This window comes from Myotis brandtii, unplaced genomic scaffold (genome assembly GCF_000412655.1).
Source record: "Myotis brandtii unplaced genomic scaffold, ASM41265v1 scaffold691, whole genome shotgun sequence".
Lineage (NCBI taxonomy): Eukaryota > Metazoa > Chordata > Mammalia > Chiroptera > Vespertilionidae > Myotis > Myotis brandtii.
In genome coordinates this window covers 1,072,699-1,096,149 of record NW_005370704.1, presented here as the reverse complement: position 1 = coordinate 1,096,149, position 23,451 = coordinate 1,072,699, and the positions used below count along the sequence as shown (strand labels likewise).

Here is a 23,451-nt window from a genome sequence, read left to right as displayed (position 1 = left end):
CTGCGCTCCTGCCCCGCCCCGAGCGACAGCTGGGTGCTCCTTCGGTCAGCGCTGAAGATGAGTGCGCCTGGCGCATCACCTGGTGGTCCTGAGCGTAGAATTCGGTTGGAAAGTAACAGAGCACACACAGTGAAAAGGTGTCAGAGGTTACAAATCACAGACAATGACCCCTTCCCCCCACAGACACACCCAAGAGCCCAGTCCGGCTCAGGGCCTTCAGCCCGTGCACACACGTGGCCTGAACACAAAAGCGCGTTTCTGTCTGGTCAGATGATGGGCCGTCAAATGCAGTTTTGTGAATGTTATGTCTTCTCATTAAAAATGTGTTTTGGAATTCTTTCCATATCAAAACAACACAGAGACCTTATTCTGGCTGCTTGTATCCTTTTCTACCCACACGCACACACTGTTGGTGTAGAAGTCGCTAAAGCACATGCGAGCACCATGTGCCCCTTCTCACCGGTCCTGGAGGCGGGGACGTGGCACACACATGCTGGCCTGGTTCTCCGTGGGGGCACGTGGTGATGCCGTCAGCCCCCATCGAGGCGCACCCAGCGCTCCACACGGCGGCTGTGTCCTGAGCCAGCAGGACCCTCCGTCCGGGACCAGCCCCAGGCAGACGCTGCTTCACTGCGTCCTCCACCTCCCCGCCAGGTCTCGGGGCCTTACCGCATCCGCATTTCCACTGGGTTCTTGCTTTCTTACCGATTGTGGGAAGCTACACACAGGATGCTAACGTGGTGGCTGCTGACCGTCCCAGATGTCTTCTGGGTTGAGTTCTCTGAGCTTTGCTTCTGGAGTTCCTGCATAAACTCGGAGGTGTGACCTGGACCAGTCACACTTCTCCCCCTTTTCCCTTCGGGGCTCTGGGTCTGGCCCTGCGCCAGGCCTTCCTCACAGGCCATCAGAAAAAAGTCCCAGCATCCCCTCCCACCAGGCAGCATTTGTGTCGACGCTAAATCTTCTCGAATTTACTTTTGTAAGTCACAGCTTCACTGGGAAGTGATTCACTTAACCGGAAACTCATCGTTTTAAAGTGTCCGACGGGGTGGTTTTCACTATGTTCGGGGTGCAGCCATCACCCCATCCAATTCTGGAAAGGTGACATTTGTTAGGAACCATCAAGCAGGAGCCCACATCTGTTTTTCCCCAAAGATCAGCCGATTGTTCCAACATTTACTGAACTGTCATGGTCCCCAGACGACTATCTAAACCCTATTCCTACAATAAACTCGGTCCTTACATACAAACGGCTGCTATGGCCCCATCCACTCCCTCCCACCCGCCCTCCTCACAAGCCCGTTTCGGTGGCGGCCTTGTCTCGGCACCGCGGCCCTCGCTCCTGTGGGTCCTGGGGGAAGGGTTCTGGTCTGCACGCAGTCACACCTGGTCCTCCCCCACACACAGCGGGTCTCTCCACGCACTTGTCTTCTTTCTGAACCGCTTCCAGAGAAGTCTCAGTTTTCTTCTCACAGGTAACAAACATTTCTTGTTAAATGTACTGCCAAGTGCACTGGTGACACTACATCATTACAATCATACTTTTCAGTTTTTAGGTGAGATGCTGTGGCTTTGTTTCTCAGAGTCTTGCCCTTCGAAGATCCACACTGAAGTGTCTGCTTCGAGACGACCTTTACCGGACAAACGGAGCGGCCACGTGCTGTGCCGCCCGCCGTTTCCCGCGTCTGCACAGCCTGACCGTCGTGAGCCCAGCCACTGCCTCGCTCCTGGCTTCTGCGCCGGGAACACAGGGAGCGGCTCGGCTCCAGCTGCCTGCCTTCTCCAGCTGCGGTCTTGCCATTGGGAGGCACTTCCATCCTCAGCATATGCTTCTCTCTGGTCCTTCCACACAGGAACGTTTCCTGCTGGTCTCGTCCCACGAGGTCTCGGTGACCAGAGCTGCGGGTTCACGGCGGGAGACAGCGGCCGCCCTCCCCATCTTCCTCCTCCTGTTAGAAATGCTTTAAGATGCTCACCACTGAGTGCTACAGTAACCTTTCTGGTAGGGTCCAGATATCTTCGGTCAGCTTATTTAATGTGCTATCTTTAAGTTTCGTTGGGTAGTTTTTTATTTTAAAAAGATTGAGCAATAAGCCCTAGCAGGTTTGCTCAGTGGTTACAGCATCAGCCCGTAGACTGAAGGGTCAATTCCGGTCAAGGGCATGTACCTCAGCTGCAGGGAGCATCCGAAAGGCAACCAATGGATGTGTCTCTCTCTCCCCCTCCCTTCTCGTCTCTCTAAAAATCAATGGAAAAAATATCCTCGGGTGAGGATTCACAACAACAAACAAAGATTGAGCAATGAAACCACCAGTTAAAGCAAGCAGCTTAACAACTTAGTTGCCCAGCTCGTCCCGAAGTGCCGTGAGAGACCGTGAAGGAAGGAGCAGGAGATTTTGTAGGGTCGCTGGGTAACTGCACACACAACAGCTGCAAAGAAGGCAAAATCGAAAACCTGAGCAAACAGGGAAGAGAAGGGAACGGGCCGAACAACCGGGTCCGATGCTGCACCAAGAGTGGAAACACCAGCGAGCGAGGAAGATGGCACGCGGCCCGGCGAAGGCTCAGGGGCGGGGAGGCCACAGGAGACTCTGACACAGCAGGACCGACCCCAACCACCAGACCCGGCTCCAACCCCAGGCTACAAAGTGAGGGTTGCACCTCGCCCCACCCCGCGCTCAAAACGCCTGTGACGCCCAGCTGCCTGCCACGTGACCAGGCCCTGAAACTGGCTTCTAATCCAAACAGCAAGCGCTGGTCCCACCAGTGAGAAGGCCGGCGCCGTGGGAGGAACACCCGGCGGGGCTCCCTTCCTACCAAGTGATTTCAGAGCATCACCAACCCCAGGGGCACACGGCTGCACACAGAGCGGCGTCCAGTGGGAACACACAGGAGGCGCTGGGCCACTCGGGAAGGGGAGGAAGTCTGACCCGTGAAGCCGTGCGGGTCCCACAGCGGCGGACACGCGTGGGCAGCCAGCAGGCACCTCGGGGGGCCTCCACGAGCTGTGTTCTGGTCTCGGGACCACCTCATTTTCTGGAAAATTACTAGGAACACCAGAGCGCCTTTGTGGTGTGTTATGTCCGTTAATATTTTCTGTCACAGAAATTTAAACTGAGAATGTTTAAACCACAGCACAGCTCCAATAAATGACAGTGTAAAAGGCAACTACGATTTTAGCATTTTACAGTCATACTTTTGACCCCAAGATGGCCAGAGAGGGTCTCAGAGAACTGGGATGACTTTAAAAACCGCCATGACAGCCCTAGCCAGTTTGGCTCCATGGATAGAGCATCGGCCTGTGGACTGAGCATCTGGGGTTCCATTCCATCAAGGCCACATGCTCAGGTTGTGGGCTCCATCCCCAGTAGGGGGCACAGGAGGCAGCCAATCAATGATTCTCTCTCATCATTGATGTTTCTATCTCTCTCTCCCTCCCCCTTCCTCTCTGAAATAAAAATATTTTTAAAAAACCACCGTGATATAACAATGAAAATGAACTAACAATACAAACAAATCCCACAAACATAACACTGCAGAGATGAGCCACACTGATACACGCCCCAGCAGGGTTCCATCTGCGCCAAGGCAGGGCGGGTACGAGGGCGGCAGGGCTCAGGGGGTGACCTGGGTGGACACTCAGGCAAACTGAATCCTTATCATTCCTGGGGTCACGAAGTCATCACCAAACCCCAAACCCAAGCTGTCTCCACAAGGAGCCCCTGAAACACAGGACTCTCTGGCCTTCCGCCTTTCATCTGCTCGCCACTAAGTCCTGCAAACAGCCCCGTACCCCTCAGTCTCCTCTGAGCCAGTCCCCACTCTCACCATGGCCACCGTCTGACACAGCCCGGGGCTGTCCGACCGGCACCGTTATGGCGTGCGGGGCGCCGTCAGGACGGCTGGCGCGTTTGCCTCTCACGGGGATGGCCCTGTTCAGTCTACTTTTGCTCACTGTCCTGCTAACGGAGGCCGTCCCTGCGTCTTGTTTTGTTTTGTTTCCCACTGGCCACAGTGTCTTCTTTCATCCCACTGTTTCCCGATTCTTTTGTTAGCTTGACATTCCTGTAGTTTCCCCTTTATAACCACATCTAGTGATTCAGTGTCCAGACTCTCTCTTAAAGATGAGAATCTGGATCAAAATAAAGAATCCGGATATAGACTCAAATTCGTATGCCACGCTGTATATGACAATGGCGCTTTTTAAACCAGCCAGGGGGAATCAGTCAATAATGCTATTGACATATGTGGACAGCCATTTCGAGGGAATGGGTTCCATAAAATTCAGCCATTTTGAGTGCATTAACTTTACATTTTATCACCAAATAAATTCTGTATGTCAAATATTCATAAACAAAAGATGAAATCCATGCAGTATTAGAAGACAGCTCACGTCAACTGACCCACAACCAGCAGTGCAAGTCCGTGTACCAGCACCCAGGCCCCCGGAGGACCAGCGGGAGATGAGGACCTGGGCCGCGAGCCCCTGGCAGGGCTGGAGGACGAGCCCGCCCGGAGCTGACGCCCACCCCCACATCCATGCGACGCTCCTGGTGCCACATCGTCACAGATGCACAACCACAGGCGACGGGAGAGAATGCTCAGTGGGGCTCGGAGCAGTGACCGCGCTGGCTTAACAGTCCAGCTTAAAGGTGACCGAGAGTGTCCTCAGCCGAGTCTGCTCCGTGGCACAGTAAGAGCACAACTATCTACGCCCCCAGCTCCCAATGCCCCTCGTCTACCCTCAGAACTGAGAGCGCACAAATGCTCGCCCGAACACCACATCTGCTCAGAAACCACACCCGCCCAGGCCCTGGAGACCCTGGCCAGGGAGGAGCCCCCGGACCACCTGCAGGCAGTTCCTGCCTGCCAGGGCCCCGATGCTGCGGCTGTGACCGCACTGCCACCCGGCCCCCTCCTAGAGCTGGTCCTCCCTCGGGTGGCCACATAACAAGGACACGCCTGGCATCTGGGACACACCAGGTGGTACCGATCGCATGCACCTCGGCAGCCCTGGATGCTGCTTGCTCCAACCAGGAGGACAGGGACTCCCGTCAGTTCCCCAGCGGGGGGAGGGCTGCCCCTGGGGAGGGGTCGCACCGGCCAGCAGCAAGCACCACGAGCAGTTGGCCACAAGTGAGTCCTGTCCACCCAGAGCCTAAGGCGCTCCATCCATGCCCTTCAATAAACAGGCACAGGGAGACACACGCTTCTCTATTAAAAGAAACTAATCTAAAATGCGAGAAAAGTAAACAAAAACACAAGTCAGACGCAGACAGGGACTTGAGGGCGGCCTAGAAGGCCCACTGCTGACTCTCAGGCCCACGATGGTCCACTCCGGAGCCTCCTGCCCGAGGAGGGAAAGGCCTACCTTCTGGGTGCGGTCACTCCCCGACGCACTCTCTTTGGAAGTCCCGCTGTCCTCCGTGGGAAAGGCGGCAGCCTGCTCAGCGCCCTGGTCCTCCTCCTCGTCCAGCTCCTCGGAGTCCTCCTCCTCCGAGTCCATCTCCACGCTCTCCCCGTTCACGTGGAGGGTGCTGTCGCCCAGGTCCTTCTCGCTCTGGAACGGGCAGGGGGACATCCGTCACGCGGAGCCGGGAGCAGGACAGCCTGCTAGCCCCCAGCGCAGGGCGCCACCACCACCTGGACGGGAGGCGTGGCCTAGAGCAGAGGCGCCTGAGAGCCTGGGCTCCTTCAGAAGGGACCGAGGCCTCCCCCCTCACCCTTGGTCTGTCGGCCGCAGACAGTCCTGGACAGACACACGGCACCGCCGCGCCCTCACCTTGGAGCCGGCAGTGAAGTGAGTTATGCTCTTAAACATCTCAATCACCGTCCTCTGTTTTAAGACTTTGGTCTTTTTCCTGGGAACCAGACTATAGGTTCCCATTCTTCGTTTTTTCTTTCGAGACACTGCAGCTGCTAAAACAAAAGGCAAGGAAGCTAAAAAAAAAAAAAGTCAAAAGGAGAAAAGAAAGAAAAAGAAGTGCCATTCAAATGTGTTTTCCAGGTAGGGGAGCTCTCAGACCTGACCACCAATATTCAGCACAGACACGGGCGGCAGAGGGCAGGGGCGCTCACGGGCGTCCGTTTAATTCACAATAAAACACTGAGCTGTACGGATGCAAATGGGACCCTGAGAGCCCCGCCCCTGCACAGTGCCCTTCCCGCCACCCTCCTCCTCGCTCCGTCCACCACCCGAAGGGCAGGAGGGCGCTGGGTGACAGCGCCCATAGGAAAGTGGTGGACAACAGCTGGAACCAAACATTTTTTTTAAAGTTCCAGGGTTTAGAAGTTTCTGAAACCCACTGAGAGACAGACACTGCTTCCTTTGCTGAAAAGGGCATTCACAGGGCACCTGGCAAAAGCTGGCCACGGAGTCGCGGCACAGCTACCGCCCCATGGTGGCAGTGCCCTGTTTCCAGGGACACTACACTGTCACTGTAGGAAGCAACACTGAAGTATCTAGAGGCCAAAGGGGCCAATGTCTGCACCCCGGCTCCTGGGTCAGGAGTCGCGTGGGGGGAGCACACAGCTGTGCCGGTGCTGAACCGGGCGCGGAGATGCCGGCCGAGTCCCTGCACCGGCCGGAAGTACTTTAAAGCCCAAGAGACATACTGCTCTGACTGTGGACACGCCCCAGGCAGCCTATGGAAAACGGGGGGCAGCAGCCGCACCCCCGCAACCAGGCTGACTGGGCTCACCTGCATGTCTGTGCCCCACATGCGCGGGCCTCGTGCAAAGGGCCTTTCTACACTGAAGGGGGCCGTCCTGTCTGCAGGAACTGTGTCCCAGTAGCTCAAGAGCGAGCCCCCGCCACCCCAAGGCACATCCACCAGCCTCCTCGGGTGGGGCCACCGTGCAGCCACCTGCCCTAAAAGGCCCAACCAAAACCACATGTTCAGCCACTGCCCCAACGGCACGAACAGAAGCAGGCTTAGGAGAGCAAGGACGCCCACAGGAAAGGGGTGGACAACAGCTGGAGCCAGAGCACCGCTCCCCGCACCCTCCACCCACAGGCCCCCAATATCACGGGGAGTTCCCCCACCAGCGTCTTCCACCCAACAGGGCGACCAGGCAGTGAGAGTCCGTCCTGGAGGCCATCTTCACGTGAGACTGACAAGGCAGGGGGGAGGCTGCAGGTTTCCAGGGGAGCCCAGGACCCGCCGACGCCAGCGCGCCCCCCCCCGCCCACGCACACTCACACGCAGTCACACAGGGCTCTGGTTCGGCAGGTGCAGGTGGGAGACACGTGTCCAGAGACGCCCACGCTGGGCCTCACCTGTCTGTGACTTCGTGGTGGCCACGTAGCACTGGTTCTGAGGTAGCGACTGATGAAGGGGTGGGAACGGGGGCAAAAGCTGCTGTCGTCCAAAATCAGAAACGTCCTTGCTGAGCTCCTCTGCGGGCTCCTCATGACCTCGAGCTTCTCGAGGGTCCTTGCTGGCTGCGGGCTTCAGGACACAGACAGTCAGTGACTGTAATGACACACCAGCAGCCGCACGGAGACCGCGGCCCCCGGCACAGCTCCTTTCGGTCAACGCCCCGCCACCGAGATGAGTTCCCGTGAGAGGCGGGAGGAAGTGGCGCCCAGCTCTGGGGACTAGACGGGTCAGCGCCGTGAGCTGAGAACGGTGTCTACATTTTTAAAGGGAAGGAGAAGCAGCAGCAGTGACCCCGTGTGGCAAAACCCTAAGTACTTCCACCTGGCCCTGTGCAGAAGTTCGCCAGCCCAATTTATTAATAAGTTATGACTAAAAGTACCCTCAATGGGTGGCATCAAAGGATCTCCGATCGTGCCTGCAGGGTGGTCCATCGTGGCTGCCCTGAGCGGCACCCCCAAATGGCACAACAGAAAAATCACACGCATCTCTGTCTCTGCTGAGTGTACAGAGCTCCTCACCCTGTCCTCGTGCTCAGCCTGCCGAGGCCCCAGCAGCCTGGATCCGACGTCCAGCCTCCGGCCCTGCGGTCATGCCACAGCCACCCACAGCCTTGAGGGGGATGGACCTTAAATCCCATTCAGCCTAACCAGGTCCACTGCGCACACGGGAGGTGCAACAAAGAGTCAAGGTAAGCATCCTCAACAAGTGACGCTGGGAACTGGACATCCACACACACAAGAATGGAGATGGACCCTCACATCACACTAGGTACAAAAATTAACTCAAAACGATCAAAGACCTAAAACTACAAAAACTCTTAGAAGAAAACAGTGGGAAGCTTCATGACACTGGATTTGGTGGTGATTTCTTGGACATGACACCAAATGTATAGGCAACAAAAGAATAAATGGGCAAATTAGACTTTTCAAAATTAAAATGTTCTGTGCATCAAAGGACACAATCAATAGAATGAAAAGGCAACCCAAGGAATGGGAGAAAATATTTGCAAATCATATATCTGATAAGAAATTAACCAGAATATATGAAAATTCTACGATTCAACAGCAAAACAAACAATCAGATTAAAAAATCAGTAAATCATGTGAACAGTCGTTTCTCCAAAGGCACAGCAATGGCCACCCAGCACGTGAAGATGCTCAACCTCACCCATCACCAGGAAAACGCAAGTCAAATCCACAAGGAGCCCGGCCGGGGGCCCAGGGGTTGAGCACAGACCTATGAAGTAGGGGGTCGCAGTTCCATTCCCAGTCAGGGCACATGCCCAGGTTTGCAGGCTCGATCCCCAGTAGGGGGCGTACAGGAGGCAGCCGATCCATGATTCTCTCTTATCGTTGATGTTTCTCCCTCTCTCTCCACCTCCCTTCCTCTCTGAAATCAATAAAAAAATATATATTTTAAAAACTCACAATGAGATAGATAGCACCTCATACCCATTAAAATGGCTACTTTCGAAAAACAACCACCATAAAATTATCCATTACGCCTCAATTACAACACACACACAGGAAAAACAGGTGCTGGCGAGGGGGCGGACACTGTAGCTGGTCACTGCTGGCGGCCATGTGCAAGGTGCAGCTGCTGTGGGACAGTGGAGGGGCCTCGGAAAGCTAACTACAGACGGCAGGCCGCCCGGCAGTCCCGCTCCTGGGCCGACACCCGTAAGAATGGAAACCAGGGCCTCAAGGAGATACTTGTACGCAATGGTTCAGAGCAGCGTTGCTCACAGGAGCCCAGGGCTGACATCACAGAGGCACGGCTAAGCCACCTGTAGTCCATCCGCACGGCACATCACTCAGCCCTGAGCAGGAAGGACTTTCTGCTCCTGCTACAACCGATGCCCTTTGGGGACATTACGCTGAGTGAAAGAAACAGACTCCAAGGATAAGTCCTGTGGGTCCCACACACACGAGGTCCCTGGAGGAGTCAGACCCACAGAGACAGACAATCCCTGGTAGTGGGCGGGGTGGGGAGGCGGTGGGATGAGTGTTTAAGGGGACAGTGTCCATCTGGGAAGATGAGAAGGTCCTAGAGAGGTTCATGGGGGTTCCACACCGTGAATGTCCTTCATGTCCAGAACTGGACACTTAACACTGGCTAAGATGGTGTATTTTATGCTGTGTGTGTTTTCATTGCCTGGGGTCACGGTCCAGGCGGCGGCTGACTCTGCGGGCTCTAGCTGGCCCCTGGCGCACCCCTCTACCCCTCTATCAAGGATGCTCTCCCACCTGATCCAAGTGCTACTCCTTCCACAGCCTCCACCCTCCGCCGTGGCACAGGGAGCACTGTTTCAATGTAACTCCTTCGCCCTGCAAAATGCTGACAGGTTTGTCTAACAGTCACTGAACACAGGCATCACATTCTGCTTCCTGATGTCCCCTCAAATCAGCAGTTTGAGGACAAATGAAGGCATGGTCTTAGAGAAAGCAAACCCTGAGGGGAAACGGCCACACAGGCTACTGAGGGACAAACCTATTCTTTAAGATGTTATTTTGAAAATCTAAAAAATAACAAAAAAAAAGCAAGATTCTCGATTTTATTAGGGCTCTATTATTTGTAAAAGCAAAAACATGAGCCAAGAACTGCCTCCCACAGAGGCTGCCTTGATGGGTCCAGGGCACCCCACCCAAGCCTGAGCCCCGCCCCCACAGAGTACAGCTGTCGCACTCCCAGAGCGCACCTGCGTCACACCTGCCGCCCACCCGCACCAGGCTGGCCCAGACCCCACCCGGCACCCCAACTGGCACAGGGTCCAGTCCTCGCCACCCGCCCGTGTCCCGGCGGCCACCTTCCGCGGCGGGGGTGAGCCCTCACAGCACAGACCACGGCTCCTTCCAGACAAGTGGGCGCGACCGCACAGGATGGGCAGTGACTGCGCTGAGGATGGCGGGGAGCTCCACGAACTGGCTGCACCTTTTTCTCAGAACCTGGGGAATTCCGGGGGCACACGTGGGAGGAGGGGATGTGGTGACACAGATAGAAGGAGAAAGCCAAGGGGCCACTGTGCTGACGCCCCTGCAGTGTGTGCAACTCAGGCAGAGAAATAGGGCTGCAATGCGGGCCAAGGTAACAAGGACCTCAATGCAGGACTAAAGGCTCCCTTCTAGAAACTTCCACTTTCTTTGCCCAAGCAGTGGAGGTACCTGCTGCCAGGGGACAGCAGAAGTGTGGCCTGCAAACGCCTGCATTTTACACTCTTACAAAGATACATTTTTTGCAACATTCATTTTATCATTGAAATGACTTGTCTTAAAACACAATTTCCAAGCCCTGGCCAGGTAGCTCAGTTGGTTAGACTGTCATCCCCATATACCAGTGATGGCGAACCTTTTGAGTTTGGTGTGTCAGCATTTTGAAAAACCCTAACTTAACTCTGGTGCCGTGTCACATATAGAAATTTTTTGATATTTGCAACCATAGCAAACAAAGACTTATATTTTTGATATTTATTTTATATATTTAAATGCCATTTAACAAAGAAAAATCAACCAAAAAAATGAGTTCACGTGTCACCTCTGACACACGTGTCACAGGTTCGCCATCACTGCCATATACCAAGGTTGTGGGTTTGAACTCTGGCCAGTGCACATATAAGAATCAACCAATGCCTGGCTGGCGTGGCCCAGTGGTTGAGCGTCGACCTATGAACCGGGAGGTCACAGTTCCATGCCCAGGTTGCAGGCGTGTAGGAGGCAGCCAATCGATGATTCTCTCGCATCACTGATGTTTCTCTTTCTCTCTCTCCCTTCCTCTCTAAAATCAATAAAATATCTTACCAAATAGACAAACATGTAAATTGACCGTCCCTCCGCTACGCTCACCAGCCAATCAGGAGCATATGCAAATTAACCCAAAGATGGCGGTTAATTTGCATACACAGGGGCGAAGCGGAGGAGCAAAGACTGAAGGCTCTGTCCGGAGCCGTGAAGACTGAAGGCTCTGGCTGGAGCGAAGGCCTGGTTCCCGGGTGCCAGAGGAAAACCGCTGCCGGCAGCCAGGGGAAGGGAAGGCCTATTGCACGAATCTCTTCGTGCAACGGGCCTCTAGTCCTATATAATAAAAGCATAATATGCTAATGACGTGCTAAGGCCGCTCAACTACTCGCTATGACGTGCACTGACCACCAAGGGGCAGACTCTCTGACCGGTACATTAGCTTGCTGCTGAGGTCCGGCCAACCAGGACTAAGCGAGATGGGCCAGACATGCCCTGGAGCCCTCCCGCAGTCCCTCCCTGGCTGGCCAACCTTCCCCGTCCCTCCCTGGCCCCGATCATGCACCAGTGGGGTCCCTCGGCCTGGCCTGCGCCCTCTTGCAATCCAGGACCCCTCAGGGGATGTTGGAAAGCCGGTTTCAGCCCGATCCCGCAGGCCAGGCGAGGGACCCCACTGGTGCACAAATTTGTGCACCGGGCCTCTAATATATACATATATATTAAATCAAGAAGGATCAACCAATGCCCGTCTGGTATGGCTCAGCTGGTTCAGCGTCATTCCATGCACCAAGAGGTCACTGGTTCAATACCTGATCAGGGCACATGCCTAGCTTGCAAGCTCGATCCCCAATAGGGGGCATGCAGGTGGCAGCCAATCAATGTTTCTCTCTCATCAATGTTTCTTTCTATCGTCCTTTCCCACTCTCTCTAAAAATAAATAAATAAAAAATATACATACACACATTATACTAATATATAATCAACAAGTACATAAATAAGTAGAACAACAAATTGATGTTTCTCTCTCTCTCTAAAAATCAATAATTTTTTTTAAAAAACTCACAATTTTCAATAAAGCTCAGATTCCAAAGAAAACCAAACAAGTCAGAACTGGGTTTGGGGAGCAGGCCATCCTGAGGGCAGCAGAGGCACCACATCCAAGGGGCCTTCGGTCCTCGCCATCCTGGCCGGGCATTTCCTCCTCCCCCTACAGGAACCCCAAGGAGCAGTTTCCAGGCTGTGGAGCGGCAGGCGTGGCCTTCAGGAAAATAGTTTCCAAGCCTCAAACCCTTCCATGCTCTTTTCCTACAACTGACCAGCCGGAGAATGTTCAGGAATTTCCAACAAAATGATGTGTTGCAGCCAACTGCATACTAATAATCATAATAACTCAATTCAAACAAAGCTAACACTTAATAAGCACATGGTCAGAGAAACTCGATATTAAATTTCAAATTGCTTTCTTTCCCTAGAGCAGCGGTTCTCAACCTGTGGGTCGCAACCCCTTTGGGAGTCGAACAACCCTTTCACAGGCATCGCCTAAGACCATCGGAAAACACGTATATAATTACATATTGTTTTTGTGATTAATCACTATGCTTTAATTATGTTCAATATGTAACAATGAAATTGGGGGTCACCACAACATGAGGAACTGTATTAAAGGGTCGCGGCGTTAGGAAGGTTGAGAACCACTGCCCTAGAGGAACCTGATGAGGTGACAAAAGATCCTCAAGAATAAAAATGTGGTAGAATAAACACCTGGAAGAGGGAATGGAATAAAAGTCTACTTTCGAGGAGATTAAATAAGTGATGTAAAATTTCTCACAAGCATTTTGAAATTGATAATGGTGGACCAAAAAAAAAAAAGTAGGCACAAAAAATGAACTTCATCTAAACCTCACACCTAATACAAAAATTAACTCGAAATGAATCCTATATTTAAAGTTCACATGAAAGTAAAAACTCCTAAGAACCAGAGAAATCTGGGGACCTAGGGCTTGTGAGCTCTTGGACGTGACACCGAACGCGTCAGCCATGAGAGGAGGAGCTTCCCCCTTTGCTGGCTGGACCTCGTCAACAGGAAGAGCTTCCCTCGAGACACTGAGAGCATGAAGACACGCACAGGTCAGGGAGTCGGCAGACGCAGACCCAGCACCGGCTCTTGTCCGCAGCCTCCCGCTCACAAGACACGCGGTAAACCCAGGAACGGGCGTGAAGGACACACAATGGCCACCAGCGTGTGCAGAATTAAACCACAACGAAGTCTCACAGCCAAAATTAAAACGGCGGCAACCCCAGCGCTGGCGAGGAACTGGGCTGCTCAGCCCATGCTGGGGGTGTAACATGCCATGGCTTGTCTGGAAGGTGGCTTGGCAATTGCTTATAAAACTAAATCTCCAATTACCACATGATCCTGCAATTGTGCTCCTGGATTAACACAGAGAAACGAAAACATAGGTCTAGACAAGAATGTGTGCAAGCCTTGGCTGGGCGGCTCAGTGGGTTGGAGCATCGCCTCGCGCACCAAAAGGTTGCGGGTTCAATCCTCAGTCAAGGTGCGTAGGGGCGGCAACCGATAGATGTTTCTCTCTCTCTTTTTCCCTTTCCACTCTAAAAATCAATGGAAAAAATATCCTCAAGTGAGCATTAACAAAAAAATAAATAAAAAGAGTAATACAAAATATAGCTAAGAACACTATGAAAAAAGTAGCGGTGAAAATTAAAAATAGGAAATGACCAGCAAAAATGTCAAAACTGGAACCCTGTGAGCTGCCATGCGAGAAGACAGAAGACCCATGTCCACGGACAGAGCAGCGCACGGAGCATGTTCCTGGCGCTGAGGAGACACGCAGCCAGGCCCTCAGGCCCCATCGGGAGGCGGCCCAGAGGGAAGCACAGGGCCCTGCGGACGACGGACAGACGGGCAGCAGCGTGCTCCCCAGCAATGCCCGTGCGAGAAACCCCAGGGGACGTGCCCACAAGCCTGAATCCACAGGAGTGGAGACGCGCAGCCCTGCGGGCCCTCAGAGTGCAGGTGGCGTGCGGGCTCGCAGACGTGGGAACAGCAGCAAAGGCAACTGGCTCGGCGTGAATCGGGAACGTGCCGCCTATTCTCGGCACCAAGCCCTCAGCTGCTGGCTGGGTGCAAGGGCAGAGACCTGGACGTGTCTTCAGTGCGGTCCCCCGTCCCTCCGTCTGAGACACTGGCCCTGGCCCACCCACTTCCTGTCTACTCACTGCCCGGGGAGACGGCGTGGGCTCAGGGCTGGAAGGAAGTCCCCAGCCCGAGCAGGAGTGGAGTCCGCGACGCATTTACTCGCGGGCCACAGGCACCGCCCAGAGCACAGCCCAGAGAGCCGGCTGAGGGCCCGCTGCGCCGCTGCCCCTCCGACTGTGAGCAGCATCTCCTGACCTCCCACCCCCAGGCGGCCACCCACTGCTGCCCTGCTCCTTCCTGCACTGACGCCCACCTGCCAGGGCACAAACAAAAGAGAAGACAAAGGACGCTGCCCCTTCCCCGCCCCGACGGGCGCATTACCAGGCCCAGGACGGACTTCGGCATGGTCTTCCGAGCCCTATGAACCTTGACATCTGCGCCCAGGGCCGCGGGCTTCTTGTCCTCTGAGTCTTTGCTCCCTTCCCCGGGCCTGGCTGGCGCGGCGGCTGGCGTCTGAGAGAGCACGCTGGGAGTCCGCCCTTTGCCAGCCGCTCCTGGGAGAGTCTTCGCAGCATGGCCGGGAAGGGAGGGTGCCAAGGTGCTGGGGACCCGCAGGGCCGGCTCCTGCAGGGCTGGTTTGCTCAGGAAGTACCCGTTGCTCCCGATGACAGCCGTCTGCGTGAGGTCGTCAGCCGGGTCGTGGTTCTGCTTCCCCACGTCCGCGTCTCTTTCTGAAACCCCGTTCTCCGCTATCCGGGTCAGTTTATTGGGACCTTCCTGGGGGCTGGCTTTTGCATTGTCCTGAGTGTGCTCAGCTGGGGTGACATGCCTGCCGCTATCACTCCTTTCACAGGACCCGTTGGTGGCCCCGTCTGCAGCCACGTAGGCATCTCCTCCCGGCTTCTCGGGGGAGCCTTCATCGGCAGCCATAGAGAGCTCTGCAACAGAGGGGGGAGTCAGATGCTACAAACATCAGTGACCCATTTCCATAACAGGCAAATGGCTTGAACAGGCATTTCTCCAAAGAAGATACACAAGTGGCTAACAAGCACATGAAAAGATGCTCAAGATCATCAGGGAAATACAGATGAGAACCACCAGGGTAGTGCTGCCAAAGAAGGTAAGGCCACGGCTGCAGGGGGCGGAGGACGAAGCCCTACAAGGCTGGAGGCATGCAACGTGGTTGGCTGCTGCGGACATGTCTGGCGGCTCCCGGCCTCAGCTCAGGGCCCGGTGTGAGGGGAGTCCCTGGCCTCACTCACCACTGGATTTACAAAAGGCCTGAGGGGAGCCAGGGAGGGCGTGCTTCCCCAGCCTCGTTTTATCTTGTCCCAGACGCAGGCAGCGTCAGCGTGTGGCTGCGAGAACCGCGCAGCGCGCCCTCTGGCGGGAGCACCCCCTGCACCCAGCACTGTTCAGGTGCAGCCGGAGCGGCTTCGGCTGAGGGAGTGAGTGAAGCTGCCAGCAACTGGTCCATGACCACTCAGTCTGGCTGTTCCGGGGGGACCTGAAGGGCTGCTTTTCACTCCTCAATGAGGCTTTCTTTCCCTAGACCTTGCGTGTGCCTGCGTGCCTGGGAGGGGCGAGAGGAGAAGCCAGACGGGGCGGACCCCCCTTACCTTCCTCTCCCAGCAGCTCGGTCTTCACGCAGCAGTCCTGCCTGGTCTCCCCCTTGGCCGGAACTGCCTGCTAAAGGGAAACAACTGTCAGACTGGAACCTACGAGGCAGACCAGCCATTCGCCACCATGACTTCTCTGGATAGAGTCCTGAACCCAAACCATGTCCCAGGGGACAGTCACTGTGGTGGCTGGACAGCGCGGGCCCTGCGGGAGGAGGGTCAGGACAGGTGAGGGCGCACGGCCCCGGGCTATGGAGCCACTGTAACAAGCAGCGTGCGTGCTCGCACCAGGATTTCAGAGTGTGTTCTGCTGTGACAGGGACCCACCGAGTTTCAAATGTCCAACAACCTATGTTACAGAGCCGGTAAGTGAGGTCACCCTGAGTCACCCAGGGCTGGCCCACGCGGCGGCCTCCTGGGATGGCCGGGAAGGTCAGCCTCTGGTGAGACATGAGCATGACCCGGAAGGCTCTGTCCGGGCCCTCCAGCCACCGCAGTGGCCACTGCAAGGCCACGAATGAGAAGGCAGTGCCATGCGCCTCTGGGGGCCAGATGATGCAGACCCCAGGTTCCCACTGAGTGCTCCAGAACCCAAGGCATGACCCACGGGCGTGACACGTGTGTAACCGACTCCTCACTGGGCGGCCACGTCCCGCAGCAGCACAGGAGGCAGCGAGACGTGTGGTTCCAGCCACAGCAGATGCCGAGTCCTGCGCTGCCCCTTGCTCCTCTCTGCTTTAGACGCCGCCACCCGAGACCTGGGCCGGAGCTGGCCTCGTCCCTGGAGAAGCGCTGCCCACGCGAGTGGGGGCTCACACGCGGACGCATCTCCCGGCCAGGACACTCCTGCGATGGAGAGCGCTCTGCGCCCACTGCCTAATGGTAAGCTATTCCCAACGCAGCAGTTCACTAGCTCATTGTCAAGGGGTTGGGAGAGAATGAACCCTTTCAACAGCTGGTAGATTTCCTTTTTCCTCTTTTGTCCTTTTGTTTCTTCCCTTGGCAGAAAAAGGAGTTAGTTCCTAAATTTGGAAAACACAATTAATATACAGTTGCTCCATAATTTACATTCAAGGGAACAAACTCTCTGTTCATCTGCTACTTAACCCTCCCCTGGCCTGTCTGCAAAGGAGAAAACCAGCGTCTACCTCCTGCCCTCGCCTGGACAGGTCTCTCGGCCCCGTTTTCCAAAGACTGACGGCCAAACCAGCACAGAGCCCATGCCCACGGCCCGCCAACAGCCACGCTGACGCCGCTCCAGAGGGGAGTATCCCTGGACGGGCCACTGCACCTGCCTGGCCCGGAACTGTGGCCAGTGTCCGCCCCTTAGAGTCGGAGGCTGGGCACTGACATCAGCGCAGCCACACTGTGAGGAGCCCAGACCACAGGAGAGGCTGCGGGGGACGTCCGGTCAGCGGCCACAGAACCAGCCTCAACCACCAGAGGTGCGCATGTGTGAGCCTGCAGGGGCCCCGGCCCAGTGCTCGGCTCAGAGGCCAGGAAAGCCATCCCCTCTGCCCTGGGACGTGCTGGCCCCCGGGACATAGTCGACGAGCGCTATGGCCGCAGATGGCCATGCCAGACAACGGCCACAGCACCCTTCCTGCCCGTGCCCAGGTGGGCAGCTGAATGAGGACCTACCCTGCCAGCACCCCGTCCCCTGACCAGAACCTGGGATGTGCCAGGTGCCTCGGAACCGGGAAAGCATGGCCCCGCCCCCTCGGCAAGAAGCGGTGCTATTGGTCGCCTCGTCTGCAGAGCACAGAAACTAGCCAGGCCTGGGCCGGGGTTGGTGTCAGCTAGAGCAGGCGTCGGTCCCGAGGGCTGTGCGAACAGGCTGGGCTCACCGTGGACTTGGAGTCTGGCTGTCCTCGAAGTGGAGACAGTCACACACATCTCTTCCCACCACAAATAAGCCCACTTCCTGGTTCCCACACCGGTCTCCTCTGGGTTTGGAGAGGACGACCGCTTCAATTTGGCTGACGACAAATCAAGCTTGGTGACACCTGCCCTCTCCAGAGACCGTCTGCCTGGCGCTCACGCTGCCAGCTTTTTCTCCTCTTGTAAAAACTCCTTCCCACAGTAACAAAGTTGACTGGAAAAGATCATTTAATGACAAGCAGCCATTAGAAATGTCGAGGCACAGAAATACTTCATGATGACGTCAACAGAAGGCGCTTCCCTGTAATGCTCTGGCACCTGAGCAATCAATTCGGCCTGGTGTTTTTCACAATTCTCACTTTATGCCAGTTCCAAATTCTTCGAGTTCTGCCAGCCTTCTCATTTAGCTCTGCCTATTTTGCATTTCAATAGAATCAGCAATTTCCTGTAAACTTTTAGTGAACGTGCTCCATGTATGTGTCATGGGAAGAGAAGGATGTTAAAGCTCCCGTATTCAGGAGGAAGGAACAAACCCACCAGAGCCCAGGAGGCAGAGAGGCGGTCCGAGTGGAGAGGACGGCTGCTGGGCAGCGCCGGCCCATCACAAGCACCACAGGAGCGGCGCCTCACCCACTGGCTGCCATCAAACGCTGGGCCACCCCAGTGTGGGGTCATCCCAGTGTGGGGCCACCCCAGTGTGGGGCCATCCCAGTGTGAGGCCACCCCAGTGTGGGATCACCCCAGTGTGTGGCCACCCCAGTGTGGGGCCACCCCAGTGTGGGGTCACCCCAGTGTGTGGCCACCCCAGTGTGTGGCCACCCCAGTGTGGGGCCACCCCAGTGTGGGGCCACCCCAGTGTGGGGCCACCCCAGTGTGGGGCCACCCCAGTGTGGGGCCACCCCAGTGTGGGGCGGCTGTGCAAACGGAAACCGTCGTGCGTGGCTGGTGGGAACGCAAAAGATCCGGCTGTTATGGGACAGTCTGGTAGTTTCTCAGAAAGTTTAAAAAAGTTACCAAATGACCCAGCAATTCCACCCCTGGGCAGGCACTTGGACAGATACTTACACACAAATGTCCACAGCAGCATCATGCAAAGGAGTCAGAAGATGAAAACACTCGTGTCCCTCAGCAGAGGAAGGGAAAGAAAATGTGGTACAGACAGACGGGGGGACAGGACTCAGCCAGAAAAAGGCACGAACTTCTGGCAAAGGCTACAACATGGACGGACCTTGAAACATCATGCTAAGTGAGAGAAGCAACAGGAAATGACAAAACCTGTAAAGTGCTACTTACACGGGACGGACGGATAAACAGTAGGTAGACGGCAGGGGAGGGAAGTTACTGCTCTACGGGTACAGAGTTTCTGGGGGGTGAAATGTTTTAGAAACAGACAGTGATGATGGTTGTGCAACATTGTGAAATGCTTAACGCCACCAGACAGTACTTAAAAATGGTTAAAATGATGAAAACGTACGTGTAAGTACATTTTATCACAATAAAGGAAGGGGGGGATTGAGAGGGGCCCACCCAGCCATTCAGACATTCAGGTGCAGGCAGGTACTTCCTCAAGGAAGCCAGTGCCGTCAGGAAGGCTACTTCAAAAGAGAGGAGTGATGCCTATGGAACAACACAACAGAAAATGGCATTTGCACCGTAACAAGGGCACACGGCATAATACTGCTAACAGCACGGCAGATAAATATACTTGTGAAAATACATATTACTTTGCTGGTGGTGGTGGCTATGCTGTGTTCGGTAAGAGTGTCTTTGCAGGAAACACACTGACATTATTTAGGAGGCACAGGGCATCTAGGAGGCAACCTAATCTCAAATGGGTCATAAAAACTTTTCATGACACTTGCAACTTTTCTATTAAGTTTGACCGTATTTCAAAAGAAAAACAATTCTATGGACAGAAAAACAATGACTCGTATACAGAACGATCCTATGTATTTCTGGAAGGCCATCCCCCAGACTCACCCTCATAGAAGCTGTGGGCAGAGCTGGAAAGGGTGAGAGAAGGCAGGGTAGATCCTGCCTAAACAGGATTTGGTTTTCAAAAGAAAAATTCATTTATTACTCTATAGTTTTTAAATTTAAGTAAGGGGAATTGGGAAAAACTAAAAGATAAAAATTACTCATAAGCCAACTACTATAACATCCTGTATAATAAAAGCCTAATATGCAAATCGACCAAACAGCGGAATGACCGTTGGTGGGGGGTAGGGCCAGCAGGGAGCGGGCCTAAGCCATCAGTCAGACACCCCCCGAGGGCTCCTGGTGTGAGAGAGGGCGCAGGCTGGGCTGAGGGACCCCTGGAATTTTCGTGCACCGGGCCTCTCGTTTGTGTGTAGCCATCCACACATACTCATGTGACTGACAGACGTGTGAACAGGATGCCACCCAGGCTGTTAGTGCCCATCTGAACCCATCTCCGATCAGAGCCTCAGAGACCACGGTGGGGCACTCCCGTCCACGGTGAGCTACCCCGTCACACACAGGCTCCACCGTGTGGCTGGTACAATAAACAGGTTTAATGTTATTCAACTCTAGAAGGAAGAGACAAGTACAAATCAATTAAAAAAAAAGACAACCACAAAAAGATGGACAAAGGAACTGAACAGGCATTCCCAAATGGCCAGCAGGCATACTCCACCCCCCAGTAATCACGGGTTGGCACAAAGAAACAGCACTTCCCCACTCGTTCTGTGAGCACAGTTCACACAGGAAACAGAGCAAGTCAAAGACATACAACAAAACTACAGAAGCCAAGGCTGGTTTAACGTCTGAAAACCAATGTAACAAATATTAACAGAATATGGGACAAAATCACAATGACCATTTCAATAGATGCAGAAAAAGCGTCTGATAAATTCTCTCATGATTAAAAAAACTCTCACCCTGATAAAGCGCATCTCTGAGAAATGCTCAATGCTCTTCCTGTAAGACTGGGTCCCAATCAAGGAGGTCCCACTGGCTGCTTCTGCTTAATGCTGGTCCACACACTGGGGGCTCCAGCCAATGCCATGGGGAAAGGGGTGTCAGTATAAATAAGAAAAAATGAACATCACCCACGATCCCACCACCTCGAGTAAGCACCTCGCATGCCGACAGGGTTTTACACGCGGTTACGGCGCACACTGGTTTGCCATCTATCCTTTCACCAGCCTGGTACTGAAGACACCTACTCTTCCCAGTGCTGTCACCACGGCGGCAGGGCCACGCACGCCCTCGTCAGGCGTCCCCTCGCCGCCCCACGCCTGCGCCTCTTCTCCACTCCACCCCACCTTCTTATTTTAGTTGTTTCGTCCCTAAAGTCCCACCTCCAGCCGCTCCTCTCGGTCTAACATCCATTCTGCAGTTAATTCTCCGTCTACAGCTGTGACCTCACCAGCGTCTCCTTAAAACACACAGGGTCCCCGTGACCCTGAGCTCGGGCTCACACTCCGTGGCACAGCACGGAGGGCGCTGCGCGGGGGAGGCCAGGGCGGGCAGACCGTGCCCACTGCCCTCATCTAGCCCAAACCCACACTCCCACCAGTGAAGAATCGTTTTTGTACGCTTTTTAACTGACAGAAATAAAAAAGAAGAGGCATTTCAGACAATTGGAGGCCTACACACCCAGCCATTTACAGAAGCCTGCTGACCCTACCCTGACACGCCCATGCTCTGGCCTGTCAAGCACCCGAATGAGTCCACCGCCTCATGCGGGCCTCCCTTGAGCAATGCCCTGGAGCCTCGGCCACAGCATGTCTTCCTTCTGCTTTCATCCGCGAAGATCCACCTCTTCCGCAAAGCCCGCCGCCCGTGGCCTCTCCAGCTCCCACCTGCTGCGCCTGCCCCACCTGCCTCCTCCTCACGGGGATGCCCTACAGAACGGGGACTGCCCTTGTCCCTGAGGATGACAATGAACTGTAAAGCACAGGCCTCTGGCATCCAGATGCCTCCGGCACTCAGATCACACAGGCGGCTGCCCAGCAAGGCCCCCAGCTGAGCTGGACAGCAAGACAGAGAGAACAGAAGAAAAGCCCAGCTGAGTCAGGGCGCTTCTGGGTGTCTGCCCAGCAGGAGCCTGGGTGAGGCTGCAGTGCAGGCCCTGGGAGGGGAGGGGCCGGCGGAGAGCTGCCGGGCCTTTCGTGTCTCTCATCCTAATGGCCCTTGATAGAGGCCGGCAGGTCCCAATCCTGGTTCATTTCCTGGAGCTCCTGGAACCTGCTCCTTGCAGCTCCGCCTGATCAGGACAGAGGCTCCCCCGGCTCCTCCACTGACACGGGCTGTGGCTGCGGCTGTGGCGTCGCTGTCGTCCCTCAGGACTCAGACGCTCTCCTCGCGGCCCCTCCCTCTTCACCCACCTCTCCGAGCCCTGAGCCAGAGACACTGGGCTCCAGGCTGTTCCAGGGCAAGGTCGTTCCGCTCCAGACCCACAGGCTCCTGAGGACGATGGGGTCAGGGAAGGACCCACAAACTCCCAGGCGCTCTGCACATGCTGGGGCTGAGCAAATACCAAGTCACCACAAAGACAAGCTCTGTTCCATGTGGGGAGCGCTACCAGACTCCTAGTGATTTTGTCATTTCTACCCTCCATCGATACATACCTCACACAATTACCAACATGAGGAACAGCCTGAAAGTGTCTGGATGTGAGAAAGAAGTTGTGAAACACTGGCCATGGCGGGGCCACTCCCTGAGGATGGGCCCTGCGCCCCGCCCCGTGGAGCAGCTGCCCGCCCAGCTCCCCTGCGGGCCGACTGCTGCCCAAGGTCTCCGGAGCAGCCCAGGCTCCGGGAGGCCACAGGACAAGTCCAGGCGCACGGCCCCCACAGCAGGGAGTGACCTGACCTCAGGACAGGCCCTGCACATCCTCAGGGCCCCGGCTAGCACCAGGCTCCTCCCCCTCCCATGATGGCGCAGCTTCCACAGCCGTCTCTCCTGCAGGCACCTTCCCTTCTGAAGGCGGGAGGTCAGTTATACACCAAGAAAAGGGAGAAGCCTGCTCCTTTTCTCAGATCGAAGAGGAACGTGAGCAGCAATCCCGTGTGCAACACCAGGAACACAAAGGCAGCCGCAGAGAGGGGCGGAGCCTGTGAGCACACGAGGCCCGGTGGGCAGCACATCCGTACAGGTACGTACAGATGCTCCACAAATGGCTGCTGGGAAGAGCCCCTATCCTCCGAGGTCTTCCTCTCCGTAGGCCGCCCGGACTTGAGAGAAGACGGCCCTTTGTTAAGCACTTTGCTTAACAGCAGATCACCTTAAAGTGGCAAAAGGTGGTTCTTGCAACCCCGCCAACACCGCCCCGGTTGCTAGGAGAGCTGCACCTGCCATCGGCTGTGGCTCACAAGAGCAACGGCGCCATCTGGTGGCCACCAGACTAGACTAAGCGGAGAAAACCCGGGCAATGTGTTCCCTTCTCCCTCATCAACAGAAGACCACGCTCCTAATCACACTGGAGACTTTTTTAAAATATATTTTTATTGATTTCAGAGAAGAAGAGAGAGGGAGAGAGAGACAGAAACATCAATGATGAGAGAAGCATTGATCGGCTGCCTCCTGCACGCCCCCTACTGGGGATCAAGCTCAAAACCCCAGCATGTGCCCTGACCCGGAATCGAACTGTGACCTCCTGGTTCATAGGTCCATGGTCAACCACCGAGCCATGGCAGCCAACGGGGGGGGGA

The 23,451-nt window shown here is 55.2% G+C and overlaps 1 protein-coding gene across 1 annotated transcript in view; it reads right to left on the bottom strand.

The window, feature by feature from the left end:
- Positions 1-18,463, bottom strand: part of EHMT1 (euchromatic histone-lysine N-methyltransferase 1) — a 75,209-nt gene extending 56,746 nt beyond the window's left edge. The window contains exons 1-6 of the mRNA XM_014529696.1: positions 18,311-18,463; positions 15,893-15,962; positions 14,655-15,211; positions 7,280-7,451; positions 5,783-5,919; positions 5,372-5,560 (exon numbers count right to left, since the gene is read on the bottom strand). Of these exons, the coding sequence (XP_014385182.1) occupies positions 5,372-5,560; positions 5,783-5,919; positions 7,280-7,451; positions 14,655-15,211; positions 15,893-15,962; positions 18,311-18,448 (1,263 nt within the window). The 5' untranslated portion in view covers positions 18,449-18,463. The remainder of the gene's footprint in view (positions 1-5,371; positions 5,561-5,782; positions 5,920-7,279; positions 7,452-14,654; positions 15,212-15,892; positions 15,963-18,310) is intronic.
- Positions 18,464-23,451: the final 4,988 nt, after the last annotated feature.